The following is a 17,686-nucleotide window of genomic DNA, read 5'->3' as shown; positions in this document are numbered from 1 at the left end:
AAGGGGGAGGGGGGTGGCGCTGGAAAGGGTTAACAGAACCAACGCGCTACGCATCCCCCACCAACCTCACAGAGCATGTCACTGCCGCCGCGCCAGCGCCGTGCTGGGCGCTGGGACGCTGAGATGCGTTAGATGAGAAGGCACGCAGCCGCCTGCATGCAAACGCTGCCTTCTCCCACGGACTGGCTGAGGAACCGCTTGGGGGGACACGGGGAGGGGCGGGCGCCAGCACCCCCGCAGCCGGCTCACTGGTGGGGAGCCGGCTGCTGGGGGGAGGCGGGGGGCCGGAGCGCCCCAGGGCGTGGGGTTGGGGAGTGGCAATTCCAGTCGGCGTAGAGCACAACGGGAGCGGAGGGTTCCTACCCCGGGACATGGGCTCGTCACTTATAGAACTAGACATCTGTTAGGATTCCTGTTTCTTAACCGCGCTTTGATTTTTAGGGCTTCAGCCCTGTTTTCCCTATAGGGTCTAGAGTGCTTGTGTTGAGTAAAAGGGAGAAGCCCAAATGTTCAAAGCTGCTAAATGTTCTCTTTGCCATAAAGATTCAGTGTAACCGTGTGATCACATTATAGGATTCTCTTCTGTCCCTAGGTGTTGGTCTGACTTCCTTTAAGGAGGGGGGTGGGGGTAGTGCCTTGATCACTGTTGGTCTCCGAGACGGAGACAATCCTAGAAGCTGTATTTACAATATAGCACAGCTGGGAGTGTACTGACTTTACCAGCAACTGAAAAAGCTTAAAATGGCTTTCCTAGCCCGTCCTGTGCATGTGATAAGGGGTGAGGGCAGAGCACTGTGGGGAAACCAGCGCATCTGCAGAAAGACTCGGGGTGGTGACTTAAGGGAAGGAAACCTTGTAATGCAAGAGGGAAACCAACCTCTGCTCTGGAGGCCTGGGAAGGCCGCGGCGGTGCAGGGCTGCCGCCAGGGAAGGTGTCTGCTGTCGTGGGTGTTTTCCAGGCTATGGGGAAAGCGGTTGCATCTCAGAGAGCATCAGGGTGAGAGACCTGCGGGGCGCTCAGTGGATTCACCGTGCCCCTGAATGGCACAAGATGAACGAGCTGGGACCAAACGGTCTCTTCCCAAGCTTCTGAGATTCAACGGCTTTACTTACGTGGGAGACGAAGCACAAGTAGTGGAGATGTGGTGGGTGCGGGGAGGTTGGAATGGAGCCCTGCGTGTATGTTTTAAATTATTTTCCTCTTAGAAACTTTATTTTAATGGACTGTGACCTGTCAGGGAAAGAAGAGAGATTGTGTGAGCACAGGACAAAAATAAAACGGCTTATTCACTGTATGAGTATTTGTTTCATGGATTTTTTTTTTAAGATAAAATGTGTTAAGAGAAACTAAGCAGCTGCTTCTTTGGGTCCTTCTCAAGCACAGCAGCACCTGGCTGCTTTGCCTCCAGGCACAAGCCCTGTCCTCGGTGGCAGTGGCTGTCCGGGGCCGGGGAGGGAGCCGCTCTCTTCGCAGCCTGCAGGTAGGAACCCCAGAGGGGAGGGAAAGGAAAGACTCTTGTTTTGTGGTATTTGTGGGCAAGGGAGGCAGCTGCGACTCAGCTAGTTGTTTTCCTCCCCCCCCCCCCACTTCACCGTAATACCTGCTTGCTTTAAGAAAGCAAAGTGCTTTTCTAGTTAAAATCCGCAGCTGCCCTCCGCTGCTGTTCCTGCGGACGGCAGCGCCAGTGTTCTCGGGGGAGCCTCACCTACCTCCGCCACATCTATACTAATAAAAAGCCTTAAGTGAAGTTAATGCAGCCCTTCAGGCTCTGCTGCCCACTCACCAGCCTCAAAGTGGAGGGTYTCCCCCAGAGGCAGGGATTGTCCCGCACTTTTTGCGGGATACGCGGCAGAGGGAAGGACTGGCTCACGGGGGTTGGTTGCACAGCGTCAGTGACCGACCCCACGTGGAGAAAGTCCCCGGTCCACCAGCCAAAGCCACCTCCAGAGCTGCAGTAATTAAAGGGCAGGGACGCAGCCGGGGCCAGCTTCCATCCCGCCCGCAGCGGTGGCCACATGGGCTTCAGCGCGGCCGGGCCACGCTCGTCAGTGCTTAAGTTTKGGGAGCCAGGCCTCGAAGTCCTGCTTTCCTGTTGGGCAAGCAAATGGCATCAGCACAGCTAGAGAAAAAGAATCCGTTCCCTCTCRCAGCTCGAGTCGGTGCTGCTGCTATGTTACCCAAGCCCCACCTTCCTGACAGGTTTAGGCTGTAGCGTTGGTTACAGAGCCAAAGTTTACTCAATCACGGGTATATTTATATCATGCTCTGCAGGCTAGCTGCTGCCTCCCCCCGCGAAGGACTAGGCCCAGGCAAGCCTGGCAGGCACGAGGAGAACCAGCCCGTCACGCTCGCGGGGATTAGTGTTTCCAAGCGCCCCAGTCCTGCCCCGCAGCCCGCCGAAGGGCGCTGCCGAACCCCGGGCTCAGCAGCTGCGCTGCGGCCGGCCCCAGCTCGCTGCCCGCTGGGGCGAGCCGCGGGGCCGCCTGGCTGCCAGCCGGCGGGCGGTTGCCAGTTTGGCTTTCGCCTTGGCTCGGGCCTCTTGTTTGCGGCCCTTTCCCCGGGCAGGGCTCGTCATTTCTGGGCCCCGCTGCTCAGTTAATGTCCAGCCAGGCTCAAGGGCAGGCTCCGACTCTACTGCTGCTGCACGTAAAGGTTTGGGCTCTGCCAGGGGAGAAGGCAGCGAGCAGACCGAGCTGCTGGAGGCCAGCAGGCTGGGCAGAGATGCCAGCAAGCAGCTACAGCACGCAAGCTGGCTGCATTTAAACCAGGCTGCTGCTGCCGAAGGACTTCCCGGCCAGCSAGGAAGGACCGTGGGCCCTGCTGAAGACTACTCGCATCTTGTCCAGCCGTCTGCTCTTTATGAAAGAAACCCGGTAAGGAAAACTGGTCCTAGGAGCCACTGACGCRTCAGCAGCAGCCTCGATGGGGAGAATAGTTGCAATAAAGCAGAAAGAAGCATTTTAGGAGTCCTTCCTTATGGCTCAGCATCCCTTATATTTTTATAGCTATAGAGTCCTTTCTCCAAGGCTTTAATACCCACCACCTTACTGATACTAGCTGCTTGGAGGCCCTGAGATTTCTCGTGTCATCGTTAGTGGGGGTATGAGTATTATGTAGCACTTCCTGCATCCCTGAATCGATTACTTAATTAACAGAGCCTACGAAAAGCAGTCTGGAACTTGGGGTGACAAGTTAWGGGGGAAAAAGGAGGAGGGCAAAGAAAGGAAGCTGAGGCTGAAGCAAACCTTGGCCCCACCAGGCTCGGACACCCTCCTTGGCCAGACCCTGGCACTTACTTGCTGTACCAGAAGAGCAAGCAGAAAGCACACGGTCAGCCGTGCTTTGCCTTCACCGAGAGAAGCAAAGTCTGGCTTTCCACCAGGTGGCCAAAGGGCCACAAGGGCCCAGCGCAGTTTCCTCAAGGTTGAAATCTCTACTTACGGGACTGGAAGAGTTTATCTACTCCTGCTGTTAGCTGGCAGTTGAGCCCGGGCCAGCTCCACACACAAGAACATCTCAGCCAAAGGGAACCTGAGGCACTAAAGTGAGTATTCGGAGGTGGTTCCAGTCTCTTCCCGCACTCTAGGGTATTTATTTCAGCTATTGCTTCAGGGGATGTTTTAGAATGACTTTCACCTGCCCTGGTGATGCTACGAGAACATTACAGCCCTCCCGGAGGGGTTCAGTCCCCTTTCCCTACCTAGAGAAGGAAAACAGGGCCCAGAGGGCACTCAGACTTCACAGAGGAGGGTAAATCTTTCTACCAAGTCTTTAGTTTCCAAGCACACAGGAGCCGGGGCTTGCTCTCCACGGCTCCTTTTGGAGCCCAGCTCCAAGCCCCTTTGCTGCCGCCGTYGCAGAATGGGATCGTTCGCTTCCGATCTGCGCTCCTCCGCTCACCCTCGTCCTGCTCACGCGTACGGAACAGCAAGTCCCCCGGGCACCGCAGCCTGCAGGTGACCACAGAGCTGCTCCCCAGCTCCAACCCTGCTMCATCTCAGAGCAACAAAACCAGGATGAAAATCAGCCTGACAAAACCCCCCTAGTTCCGGCTCCCTGCCCGTGCCTGTCACGTCCCGCTTTGGGCAGCCGGCACCGGCCCTTGCGGGTAGCAAGAGGGGCAGGCAAAACGGGAGCTGAAACRGCTCCCTACCCACACTACTGTCGCTTCCACGTCGTGCCACGCGCTGTCAGAGGCGCAGGCTGCCCGCCAGCCCGTAATCAGGTGAAGCGCAGACCTTTCATCTTCCAAAGCAGGAAGCACTTAGCCACCAGCAGGGCCCCGCGTCTGTGATCTCGGCGAGAGCCGCGGCGAAACGGCCGTTTTAACAAGCGTCCGGCTGCCGCGCTGCTCCTCGGCACGGAGGTCAGGCAGCTCGGCAGGAGCCGTCTCGCTGAGGCGGCCCTCGTTTCTGCCCCCGCCACTGTCCTGCCCCGCGTCAGGCAGCCCAGGCGCCAGCCCGGGGAGGACCGCCACGCTGCGCCTGCCAGGCGCGACGCACTCGGGCACCTCCGAGCACTTCACAAGAGTCAGGCTATTTTCTCATGCCTCAGTTTCAGGCACCGGCAGGTGAACCACCAAGCTCACAAAGYGCCAAAGCTGGAGACGGCCAGTACCGAGGGCTCCGACGCCTGCCCGCCCCGACCGCAGGGCTGGACCYGCTGCGTCGTGAGCGCGGCGCGCTCGCGCGGGAGCCCCACGAGCTCCGCGAGGCTGCACGCCCACCTCCAGGGTCCGGCAACGCGCATCCTCCAGCTACCTGCCGTGATCGATCTCCCCGGAGCCTCCCCACGGAATTGCAGCCTTCTTACGTTCAATTAAGTGGACGTTACTCCCTCCATCTCCAGTGATTAATACAGGTTTAATTGCTGCTTCTGCTGGCTGCCGGGGCAGGGAAGACATTTCATCGTACCACTGGGTATAGGCTGCGCTGTTATGAATAACCYGGATTTCAACTGGCTGCAGAGTTTTGCAGCACTCAATAACTGTTAGTGATGGGTTGGCAGAGCCACCGTTCAGTGCCAAACACCACACAGTAACCTCACTGCTTCTGCCTGGGAACACTCAAAGCGGTGAGCCAGCAACCACAACCCACCTCTCAGGAAAGCTCTCGACTGCTGCTGCGTGGGCTCTGCTGTAGAGGTTGCTACGGTCYATCCGTACGACTGTAGGGAGTGTCGATGGACTGAGCAGAGGAGGCAAGATTTCCCTTCTTCATACACAAGAGTTCGTGGCCTCTTAGCAAGGCCATACCAAGAACTTTGTGGCTAAAGATGGAAACGACCTCACTTAAACAGTTACCAGAATCATGGCCAGAACTTTAAAAACTTGACATTGTGAGTAGCCAAAGGTCCATAAAYGTAAAATGACAAAGTCTGCTAAACATTCAAACAGAAATTGAACTAAGAGTCACTTACCCAATGTCACTGGCAAGTCTGGTGTTGGATCCCGGACCAGGAACACGTGCAGCGCGCACACCYGGCTCCAGCGGCATCTTGCTACTTCAACCAAAGTCCCAACTCACAGCTAGTCTTCTCGTCTCCAGGGGAAGGCTTGACTGAGGCCTCTAGACACTAACCTCTACGACACTCCTCCTCTTCAGATGGAAGTCAAAATAAGCAAGAACCTTCCGTCCGCTGCTCCAAAGTTCCTGTTGCTGTCGACACCTAGATCAGTGACACCAGCTAACCTGGGCTGCATCGGATCTAACCTGGTTCAGGACAAACCACAAGCGCCGGCTAACTTCCCTCCACGACCYGCTCTACACCTCGTCACTGATCTCATGCACAAAGAGCTGGAGGAAGAGGCAAGGTAGAGAAGAAAAAAATCAAGATTATAAATCTAAAATTTTATTGAGACAAAAAACTGACAGAGCTTGGTATGAAGTTAAAATCCAAACACGTACTTTACATTTAAACAACGTTTTCACAGAAACCTAAACACATGCTTTTAAAAAAAGGTTTGTACAATGCAAGTCTAGATACATACCACCCTACAAGGAGGTGCCAGGAGTCTGGTGGGGCTCATGACTCCAGACATTAAATAGTTCAGTATTTTTAATAAATCTGATTTAAAAAGCTCAGAAGATTCAGGGTAACATATCCGGCTCCAGAGCCAAAATCTGGTCTTCTACAAACAATCACTTGTTATATGAGAATATGGAATTGATTTTGCTTGTGCTGTTGTTGATTTCCTCTCCCTCCCACATGACAATTAAAGGGCTCCCAATGCTGCCGGCTGGACAGTCAGATCAAGGTGAGAAAAGGAACAAGTAGTCAGAAGTCTCCCCCTAATTTTGAGAAATAGCACCTTATAACGGAAAGAAGGGTAGAAAGGCTTTTAAGGGGTTAAAATCCATTCCCTCCCTGAAGCCCACCCTCCCACATACAATGCATGTGTCAGTAACTGGCAGTTCTGTTTCAGGACAATACGAATCACAAATTTGCATTTTCACAAGTCTCCCATCACCCCCCACCCCCTGTAAAAATTGCTCTCCGGGTTTTGAGGACCTTAGCTCCAGAGATCTGGACATTCACAGTTTCAGTCTCGTATCAGTGTCCCTGTCTCTCTAGTTCTGTCACCAATACTGGGCCTTTTTTTTTTCTTTTTTAATTCAGGTTCTAAAAAAGATCTGGAAATGATCTAGAACATTGTCACCAGACCTTATCTCCCTCCCTCCCTCCCTGCCCAATTAAACAAGAGACCCATTTCCCCCACATCCCTCCCCCCAGCCCCCCAAACTGATACACCAGTAAATAGCAAAAGAAAAAACCTACACACATGCTACGCCGTAAAAATGCAGAGTTAACACTATTGGGAAGAAGGCTGTGGGTTGCCGAGATGGTCTTTGAAGAAGAAGCAGTATCCATCTGCACTCCCTTTCCCCAGCCCACCCATCACCAGTGATAGTCCTTCATGGAAGGGGTTTTGTTTCCTCTCCCACAAGCTGCAAAATAGACAGCCTTGAAACAAACATCCCAACCCCCCAAATCCCGGTATCCCCTGCCCTTCCCTCCCCCCAATCAAGCCGGGCTGGTTTGAATCTGTACGCAGCATGAAGCTGCACAGAGCAATTGAGCAGCTGCAGGGCACAGAAACCATACTGGTCTCTTCAAAGGGCATCTTCTCCAGCCATCTCTACGCTCCCAACCGAGTAGAGCTGCGTTCTCTCCCTCTTGCTCAAACCCACAGTTCAGATCTTTATACAAAGGCTGGCCAGAGTGGGTGCCAGGGGTTAGTTCTTGTCCTCTTTCTTGTCATCATCCTCTGAGGGGTAGGAATGCCATGTCAACCTCTCCTCATAGAATGAGATGACCACCTGGGGGCACTTGATGTTGGCTTCCTTTGCAGGCACCAGGTCGGCCTCGTCAGAGTTCTTCCTACAGGCCAGAGCAGAGGTGCAAGTTAGGGGGCTGCAGAGGGGAGGTGGAAGAAACGGACACCAGACACCAGAGAAAATTGAGAAGCAGCAGGTAGACGGAGGAATCCCTGAGCCGTTCGGGGGTTCCRAGCGATTGCCCCGAGAGGTTCTGGAGCAGGGAGAAGCAGCACGTGAACCCAGCAAAAATTCAGGCGTGAGTTCAGCTCTGAGTTGTAAGGGACAGGGAAGAGAAGCCAAATCAAAGCTGCAGCCTGTCCCCAGCCACTCTGTACTCCTGAGACAGTCCAAAAGCAAACGAGTCCCACACCTGTGCCTGACTCTGGTTTGGCTCCCACCTGCGCCAGCGACAAGCCCTGCTCCACTACAGCCGAAGGGGGACACGGTCATCGTCGCGGCTCTCCGCTGGGTGCAGCCTTCCGAACCTGAGGCCCGCGCCATGACATCATGCCCCTCTCTCTCCCCAAGCTCGCGCCTGCTGCGGGGGGACATCTTAAGAGCCACGCAATCCCAAGGGCCCTACCTGCTCGTTTCACATCCACGTTAGCCTCAGCGCAGAGGGTCGCCTCAGGCAGCAGCGCCATCGCGAGAGATTTCATGCCAGGTAGCAGGGACTCCCCAGGCGCAGGTCCTTCCCTCTCTGGCACAGAATAAGTGAAGAAGTGACAGACACAAAGACACACTCACCACTTCATCAGGAACATGAGCTCCCCGCTGGAATCTGTGGCACCAATGATCCTCTCYGGCTCAAACCCCCGGGCAAAGCCTCGTGGTTTCTCCGACTGAAAGAGAAAATTTCCACTTGTAGCATCAAAGGGTGGCTTTCATGGCCCCATTTATGATCACTAGGGCACACTAGTCTCCAGGATGGCTATTCAGAAAGGGCCCACGTATCAGATGTCTGGACCATGATGCCTAAGGCCTGGGGACCTCTCAGCAGACCATGCAGGTGTGTATGACCGCTGCACTGCGGTGACCTCCTGACAGGCCCCAGGGAGAGCGCAGAGCACCTCACTCATGCTGCARGCAGTGGAGCTGATTTCCAAGGCTGTGGTTTTGCACCATCCCAAGGCCCTGCAGATCAAACTGTTTGTGCTGGCTACGATTCAGCAGCTCCCCAGGTGAAAGCCAGATACAGAGCCTTTTTCTGGGCCTTTTTCCAAAGTAGCTAAGAGCACCCCAAGCCGGAGGCTCTCCGTTCCCCCTCGCTCCCCCTCTTCAAGGAGCAACAAGCAATCATTGCCCTCTTTTCCACCCCTTGTGCAGTTCCTCAAGAGACGTTGTAGTACAGCTTTCACTGTTCTAGGGGCTGCGCGCCCTTTTGGATGAAGGATTGTTCTTTTCAGTTTAGTCCTAGAACTGGCTGTAGATTTACTAGGAGGTCTGGCTCAGAGAAGAGCTAATCCCTGCCCCAGAGAGCTATTGCTTTTCAAAAGCCGTGCCTCAYAGAATTGGAATATTCTTCTCTCTAAGCAGAAGTGTTTGACTAAGGTTTTAGAGTGTGGCTGCTCTACCACTTGACACCRTGCCAAAAATGGGGAAAGGAGGTGAACAGAAAATCCCCTCCTATCAAGCTGCCTCACCTCCTCCTTCTTCTTCTTTGGTTTGCTCTCCTCCCCTTTATCTTCCGTGTCAGATTCTGCTTTGCGTTTGCTTCCCTCAGACTTCTCAGTCTCGTGTGCAGTTTTCTGGGATTGAAGGAACTCTGCAATGAGGTCTGGGCAGTCGAGGTTCTCTTCTGGCTCCCATGTGTTATCCTCACTGCAATCAAACACAACAGATTAGCTTTACATAAGGAGAGCTCGCTGCAGCTTTCGCTGCCAAGAAAAGTCCCAGACACTAGGCCATGTGGAGATGCCGAGAGAAGCAGAAGTCTGGATGCTGGTGTTCTTGCCTCATGAAACAGTTCTCTGCCCTTATCTGGGCAGGAAGACCAGAGACAGGGCAGATTRATTTCCCTTCTCAGGACATAAATTTGTATTATTTTATCTGGCTACTTGCTTCATACTAGGTTAGAGGAGAGAAAGCCCACTGGACCAATGTCCTGGACAGCCTGTTTGCAAGGCAGGGCACAGGGCTTTCTCACCTAGCTGTGTTCACACAGTTCTCCTGCKTTAGAGCCTGACGTGTGGTTACTGCTCTTTTTGTTACTATGGCTGCCTTTAGCCTGTTAGCAACATTTTGCAGACAAGGAGACTAMGCCACCTGCTCCAAGAAGCTCAGGAAACCACTAGCAGAAGAGATATGTGACCCCCAAATTTGTATCAGAGCAGCCCAGCACCCATCCCTGCAGCACCAGCCCTCTGGACACCGCACACACGGAGACACTTACTCTGAGAAGCCTTTCCACTTCAGCAGATACTCCACTTTGCCCTTTACCACTCGCCGATCCAGGACCTTCTCCACCACATACTCCTCCTCTTCTTCCTCTAAGACCTCTTCCACTTTCTTCTTGTTCTGCTTTTTTCCCATTGTGCTGGCCAGCTTTTCAGCTTACGGGCGACGCTGCTAAAAGAGGCGAAGGAACCACAGGCGTGTGTCAAGGTCAGGTTTGCCTTTGCCAGGAAGCAGACACAATGGATATACAGACGCAGAGCACAGCACTGGAGTGTTGCTTTTGAAGAAAACCGGCACGTACAAAATAGGCRAACACAGAGAGATGGGCCAGAGTGGTCCTGCCAGTCAACAGGTAAACAGGAATCTCCAGCAGAAGCTGCTACGTTTACACGACACCTTTTTAACACGCAGCTTCGGCCTTTTTGTCTCCCCAGTACCCCATCCACCAACCCCACCAAGACTCTGCCTGACCCTGCTCATATATTGCCTTCCTCTTCTGCACACCCCTGTCTCACCCTCACTGCTCCCGTGTTGCCCATCAGCCTTCAGAAATGAAGCAGCACCCTAAGCCAGCTACTCTAAGTCTTGTCCTTCCTCTGCAGAGGACATGCATCTCCTCTCAATCTGCTCTCTCCTCTTTCTTCATTTTACTGACCCTCACACATCAACTTTCTTCCCCTCAGCTTAGCTCAACCTTGTCTGGAGCCATAGAAAGCTTTTATAAAGCTATATGGCAGAGACAACACACTACTGATATTAATTAAAAGTTAATAAATAGCTAATCCAAGTTAAAGTCAAATCACAATCCCTGATAGCAAGCTCCCAATTTTCACTTCTTTGCTGGTTTGTGCACTTGCACTCTGGGATATTTACCTAACTCACCCACCCAAAAGATGGRTTTTTCCCTCCTCTTCCAGAACTGATCAGAGGGTCAAAAATTCCTGCATGTATCTCCAGTGCTTACTGGGAAGCAGAAAGGATGGAGGGATAGGAGTATTCTCTGACCTTACACAGCCCAAGGTAAACCACATACCGGTGAAGCTAATGCACAGTAAGGTGCAGCACTTAGAGCTGTTCTGTGCGTCCTACTTGTGCGAGGGGAGACTGCAGAGGAAGAACCACGCTGCCAACCAGCCAGGCACTTCCCCCGGCCTGAAACGATACACCTCGGAGAGCCAAAACCCACCGAGAGGCCCCACTTCCCTGCTCAGACCCAGCCCGCAGCAGCAGCAGCAGCGCCGCATGGCACCTCCAGAGCCAGAGTCTCCCTCCCCAGCTGCCCGGGACTGCAGTCCATCCCCAAGGTGCAAGAGCACGTCCGCTCACCGCCCCGTACGTCTGTGCACGGCAGGCGACTTTGGTACGCGTGCCACCACTCCACAAAAACGCTCTTCGGCAGCCTCTTTGAGACATTCCCGAGATGTGAGTTACACCGACAGGTCCCAGCACCGCAGTGGGGGTCACGAGCGGCAGCACAGAGCCCCACGGGGAGGCTGCCAGAAGGGCCGTACCGAAGGCGCATCAGTTCATACAGGAAGGGGACCCGGGGAAAGGCTTTTCCTTCAGGAGGAAGAAAAATACAGAGCCCTCTAATACTCTGATCTCATCATCAGCTTCTGCTCCAAAGAAGTTTGCCTTAGTGGAGGATGCTGAACAGAACCAGGGAAGCTGCGCTGCTTTGACAGACCGAAGGGTCCGCAGATTGCGAGGCTCCCACCTGCTACAGCTGCTGTCGCAGGGGCAAAGGGGGCAACACAAGCAAAACTGCCCCATACCCGTTCTGTAGCCTCCCCAGAGGAGCTGTTCTTAATCTCCCCACCCTGCTGAAGAGCTGCCCAGAGAGCTTTCACTGCTTAAGTGCGAAGGAACATGACTTTTTTTTTGTTACAGTATTTTCTGCCAAGCAAAACGACTGGCGAGTGGGTCAAACATTACCTTCCTAGGAGTGACAATTTTTGCAGCTCAGGTTATCCTGAATCTTGCAGAATACATTTCATCTGGCAAAGTCTACAGAAAATGATGTTGGTTTACAACAAAACAAAAATCCTGCAGCTTTACCCTGACTGAAGGAGATGTCAGAGTTAAGCAACAGTCTCAGCTCTCAGGGTACAGCTAGACGAGCTCCCTTTTGTCCAAGACAGCGCTGAGTTGAGCAGCTGTCATTAGCGTGACACGTCTGAAGAAGGCTTAAAAACAAGCCCCACAAGGCTCAAAACACACACCYACTAGTTCAGACCACCAGAAGCTAGAGCGGAGGGGATGCGAATGAGCAGGGCTGCGCCTGCCCGCTACAGACCACCCTCTGTCTCCTGCTGTCCRGTACCCCGGGCTCGAGGGTAGCCAAGGAGCATGGAAAAGGGCAGGGCGAGAAGGAAGCACTTCTCTATCTGGCACACGCCGGACCAACTTGTTTATATTTTGGACTCTGCTATGGCACTGCTTCTTCTGACCTGACCTTGGCGTACAAGYCGTGTCCGTGCTGGGGTTTCCTCTCCTCAGCACGCGGTGCCTTGTGCGGTGCTCGCCGGTAGGCAGACATCCTCCCTTCACCCTCCGCCTCTGCACGTGCCAGCCTCAACGTAACCCACCGAGCCTTGCGCTTGATGGCAATGGGGGTGGAGGGGCAGAARGCAAAATACTTGAACACTTTCCCCTCCCCTGGCCCCTTGTGCTTGGGCTGCTTACAGACCTGGGCAAAAAAAAGCAGCAATGAAAGCCAGACCAAAGTAGCTTCAACCAYTGCAGGGTGTTCAATAATCACTGAGCAAACTGAAGGTCTCAATGCCTGAGAGCAAGTGCTTTGTGTTCCAAGTCTTCTCCTTCTTCTGTTCACGTCCAGCAGTAGGTTTCTCCCTAGCCTATCTTCTTTTTTTTTTTTTTTTGAGCAGTGGTCTGAGAACAGGGGTCAGCAGCTAAACAGGCTGCAGGTTCTGAGGAGCAGACAGGACCAGGGGAGAGCTTGTTCTGGTACTGCTCGTGCTCACCTGTGGTTGCAGAGCCGCAGTGTCACCCAAAGGTGGACACCAAGCCTGCTTTAAGTATTTAATGAAGAGCTAAGAAGTTCCCTGCCATGTGAAGACCAGCCGGGAGTGGCACTAGGCATATTCCCAGACAGGCATTTCTTCCTTCACGGATCTCATATTAAATACCAGAGGACACTCAGCCCTCCAGGGACAAGGTTTTTATGTCCTATTCTACAGGGGAGAAAAAAAAAAGAAAAAGAAAAAAAGCTGGAAACAGCCCACCAGAATGAAGCCATATGAGACCATGCATCAGACAGGCTTCTCCCTTCTGAACTACACTGACAGGGTCTTTAATCAGACGCCAGACGGAGGCGACCCCAAAGCAGCAAGGCTCCAGGTTGCCTGTGGCCTCCCGAGGAGGCCAGGCTGCTTGGCACCGCCTCAGCTGGTGTGCAGCACAATGCAAAGCCTGGGCCGCCGGCCTCTAATCCCCGAGAAGGAGCCAGCGCTGCAGCAGGAAGCCGGGAGATCGTGTTTCACTCCGGAATTCTTCAGGCAATTCCTTTCTCCCGCGCTCGGGGAAGGGGGCAGGGACGAGCACGCCACGGCRGGGAGGATTTCCACCAGCTTGCCTCGACTGCAACTGGCAAACTCCTCCAAAGCAGAGAGCCTGGAGGGGCAAGAGCTTGGGGTCTCCCTCTCTTGGCAGGGAATTCTTTTCAACAGCAGACAAGAGGATTTTAGCCAAAAAATGTTGTGCTTATCACTTGGAGGGGGCCTTGTTTTTATAAAGTACCTAAGGACGCTCAGCAAGATTACCAGGCCACTTGGTAGGCTTCCTAAGAAAGTAACTGGATCAAGGAGTCTAAGCCTACCAGCAGAGCCTGGCCAAGACGAGCTCAGACGGGCGTCGCTAAAGCCAGAGGTGGTGCAGGACAGGCAGGCGTGGAAAGAGCTACCTGGAAAAGGAGAAACATAGGAGAGCAAGGCAAGGAAAGAACTGCACTGCGGATCCATCATTTTGTTGTGGTAAGTCCTGGGCAGAGAAGATGCAAGTCCAAGGCCAGGAGCACAGAGTGGCGGCAACTATCCTTAAGCCTTCGGCACACTGGCTCCCCAGTCGCCCTGGGCCCGTCCCTCCGGCTTCTTCCAGCAGACATTTTCCTGTTCCTGTTWCGGGCACGGATACCACAGAGTACCAGTGTCGCCCCCCTCCACGGGCCTGCGCCACCTCCCGCGTGTCGCGAGGATCYCGCCTGCGCGCGCAGACGGCACCGAATTCGCTGCTAGACCTGGTGGAGATTTTAGCTTTTGAGCCAGCAGCAGAGACAAGCTGCTGCACAGGTCTGGCGCTGCACTGCAGTCAAGAACGCAGCAAAAGGGCGAGAAAGGGACTTCAGCCCCCAGGGGTAGTTTGAACTTAGCAYGGTGGCTTTATCTGCAAAGCATCTAAGCTGCTGCCCCCACCCACCCACACCCTTTTCCTCCAAGCCAGGAATGCTTCTGGGGAACCAAAGATTTCAGCCTTTTGTGACTGGGAACATCCAAACCCTGCAATTTTAATTACTGAAAACTAGCTGCAACCACCCAAACTACTGGCTGCCTTCTAGTCTCAGGAGAAAGAAGCAGCGGTTGAACAACCCTCATCTGGTCTGAAAGGCAGCACAGCACAAATTTGCTTTGTACTCTGCTCTTTCACTGCTGGAGCTGTGGAATAAATGTATTTCACTCGTACTGAGTGCTTACACACAGAGGTACAGAACAAAGTCACTTCATTTTGTCTAGACCTTTTGGCAAGGGTGGACAACACCTACCATGTTTCTGGGGAAACTGCTTTTGTCTACAGAATTTAGGGCTGATTATTCCAGCCCAAAGAGATCTCACTTGTAGTACATTTTTCCTTCAAATCAGCTTTAATTTTCTATACTTATCATGTGAAAACAGTTGGGTTTATACTGAAAAATATGATTTTGAGACAAATTCAGGATGGGTCTATGCTAAAACTTTCCATTACCTTTTGATGCTTCTTACCATCTAAAGCTCAGGGCAAAGCTGGAATCCTTTGTGAAGAGGAAAGCAGAATAGTGGAAGATTGAACAAATAACTTCTACGCCTGCAGCTATGAGGAAAATGATACAGGACACATCTAAAACACTTGAATTTAAATGGCAATAAAAGGCCATGAATAAAGAGGCCCAGTGCAAAGGTGCATACAAGAGCCTGCTTTATTGGGACAGGAGTAGCAGAGAGAGGAGCAAGAGCTAGAGTCGACAGCGTGGGCACATCACTGCCATAAATCAGAGCAAAGCACACGCTTGTCTCATGAGATCTTCGGGAGAACTGCATCCAGGTAGTGAAACCACTACCAGACAAGTACACTCACTCCCTTTAGCTGGAAGGGAAGATCATAAAGTTCTACCTARTATCCTTCTAAGATGCCTTGCACAAATTTTTCAGTAGAAAGTTTTGTAGTTTAACTATGGAAACAAAGGCCAGCATAAGAAAAACGCAAAGACCTAGAGATTTAATTTGAATACAGACTAGTTCCATTAACTGAATCTTAAAGGATTAACAGTCCAGCTCAACATTAATGAGTTTTAAACTTAAAACATTTCCTCCTCCTGCCCTTCTCAAACTTGGCTAGCATCACACATCTCTTTAAAGACTTATGAGCATGCCAAGTTTATTCCACACACGCCAGGAAAAGGCAGCAGGCATCTTTCTTTTGAAGTGGGAACAAGCATATTAAGCCCTCCACTCTCCAGAATCTGAAAACAGCAGAAAACACTTCTAGAAAGTTTGAGTGAAAGCTCAAGTCTTTGAGCAGAGACCAAACCRAAAAAACACCATACCACCACAACCTGAAAGCACATCCACATCATTTCCAGTTAAAATCACAGTTCACAATAAGAGAATATACCTCTGGACGTAGAGAACTACACAAACAACAGTAGAAATAGTTCCCCTCTACAGAAAAAGGGAACATGAAATAAAAACTCCAGTCACAAAGACAGGAATTTTACGTTCACCACGTATATGAAGGCAGACAGAATTTCTGAACTCCCTCAGATCAGATAAATGCTAATAGAGCATGAATTTGTGTTCTTCTCTTGTGTATGAGGACGAGAAAACGTTGTCCTAAGTGTCCCAGCTTTCCAGGATCCTCCTGCTTCAAGAGCAGCCCTCAGCCTCGCAGCGCCTTCCTCAGTCAACACTTACGCCTAGAGACACAGGGACCACGTCTGGATGCATCTCCTCTCAGCAGCTACACGTGCTTCTTCCTCCAGGCTTCTAGCACCTCAAGTCGACAAGGCTGACTGCGGGGGTTCACAGGCCACTCCCCTGGTTATTTTTGCATTTCACTTGTGTTGGACACTGAATTCAGAGCAGCCACATCTGTTTCTCATCATTTTTACCACTGAAATCTCGAGTACTAATAGGAAGCTATGCTGAGGCTGCAAACCCAGCAGGGACCATCAACTGCAAACTTACCTATCACAAATACCTTCCTTCTCTCTCACACAAGAGTTTTTTTTTTTTTTAAGTTAATAAAGCTTTTCAAAGATAGAGCCTGTAATTTTTCAGCTAGGAAGTTCATTTATTTTGATCTCTCTCAATTTAGGGACAGCATATGTGCTTGTCACCTGCAAATCCTTCATCCCCAACACCCAGAGATCTTCCCCATCTCCGAGACACCTCTCATGCTCACGCTGCGCCACCCTGCCCATACTACTCCTCAGGTCACTTCCAGTCTCTGCCATCTCCTCCTTTGGATTGCATGGGAGTAGGTCAGCTTCAGACTATTTCCCCCAGCAAAACTCCTCAGTCACCCTGCTGCTTCCCACCCAGCCAGGCCCTGTGCTCCTGGGGTAATGCCATTGCTTCCACTTTCTCAGCAGAACGACACTTCCTGCCTGCAGAGGCAAATCCCATTTCAGCTCCATCATCTTCCCTTACCAGGAGTCCTACACTTACCGCACATGTTTATGACTCCTAACCCAAGTGCACCTCAGCTGCCCCTGCTCCCAAATCTCCTCCCCGTCCAGAGAGGCCAAAGAAAGCCCTTCCTACCGGGCAGCTCGCTGACACCCACCCCGGGCTGCGGTGGAGCTCCGGCCCTGCTGCACTTCCCCCTCCCCTTCCCCAGGGCAGTTTCTGCTTCCAGCTTCCAACCACAATCTCCCCTTTTCACGTACACCCCCCAGCCCCCACCCCAGCAGCATTCCCTCGCTCCAAAGCCTCHCATCCGCTCCCGATCAGCTCTCCTCCACCCTCGCAGCCCCCCGACCTCCCGGATCGCCCAGGCAGCTCTCTGCCATCCTCCCTCCTGCAGCCTTCTCAGCAGCTTCCCGCTCACTCTCCCCCCCCCCAAAAAAAGCCGACATTCATCCCCTCCTCATTTCCAGAGGGGTCTCAGCCTTAATTCCTCCTCCTTTCCCAGCCCCCAAGAGCCTCGTTCTTTTCTTGAAACTCTCCCCTCAGGAAATGCGTCCCTCCCCTCCTCTACTCCAGTTCTTAAAGCACCTTCCCATCCAAATGGGCTTCCCCTCAGCCAGGGCAGCGGCCCCCCTCCCGCAGCCCTCAGCCCTCGCCCCCAGCCAGGCCTCCTTTTCCCACACCCTCTGCRGTGGCTCCGTACTCCCACATTTCCTTCCTCGTGGATCAGACCCTTCCCAAGGCACAGCCTTCCCCAGCACGCCGACACACGCCGTCCTCCTCTGCCCAAAGGCACCTCGTGCCCCCAGGCAGGGCTCCCCCAGCCCAGTGCCTCGGCACCTCCCTCAGCTTCCTCCAGCCCTCTCCCCAAACCTCCCTCCCAGCCCAGCTTTGTCCCCAGCGCAGCAGCCCCTCCTCGCTCCAGCAGCCCCTCCTCGCTCCGAAGCGCTGCTCCTTCCTCCCCTGCAGCCCCTTGGAGCAGCACAGCCCCTGCCAACAACCCCACCACCACTCCACGCACCCTAAATACCGAACCCCCACACACTCGCACCCCAAATACCATCCCTCCA

At 53.0% G+C, this 17,686-nt stretch overlaps 1 protein-coding gene across 1 annotated transcript; it reads right to left on the bottom strand.

Moving 5' to 3' along the window:
- Window positions 1-5,835: 5,835 nt before the first annotated feature.
- Window positions 5,836-9,918, bottom strand: CBX1 (chromobox 1). The gene is made up of 4 exons (XM_085313030.1): window positions 9,713-9,918; window positions 8,964-9,141; window positions 8,068-8,162; window positions 5,836-7,381 (listed from the first exon to the last, which is right to left on the bottom strand). The coding sequence occupies exons 1-4, from the start codon at window positions 9,850-9,852 to the stop codon at window positions 7,237-7,239; spliced, it is 558 nt and encodes a 185-aa protein (XP_085169156.1). The 5' UTR covers window positions 9,853-9,918; the 3' UTR covers window positions 5,836-7,236.
- Between the last annotated feature and the right edge of the window lie 7,768 nt (window positions 9,919-17,686).

Source organism: Rhea americana, unplaced genomic scaffold, assembly GCF_003343005.1.
Source record: "Rhea americana isolate MKP2758 unplaced genomic scaffold, rheAme1 scaffold_374, whole genome shotgun sequence".
NCBI classification, from domain to species: domain Eukaryota; kingdom Metazoa; phylum Chordata; class Aves; order Rheiformes; family Rheidae; genus Rhea; species Rhea americana.
This window is presented reverse-complemented; position numbering and strand designations above follow the sequence as displayed.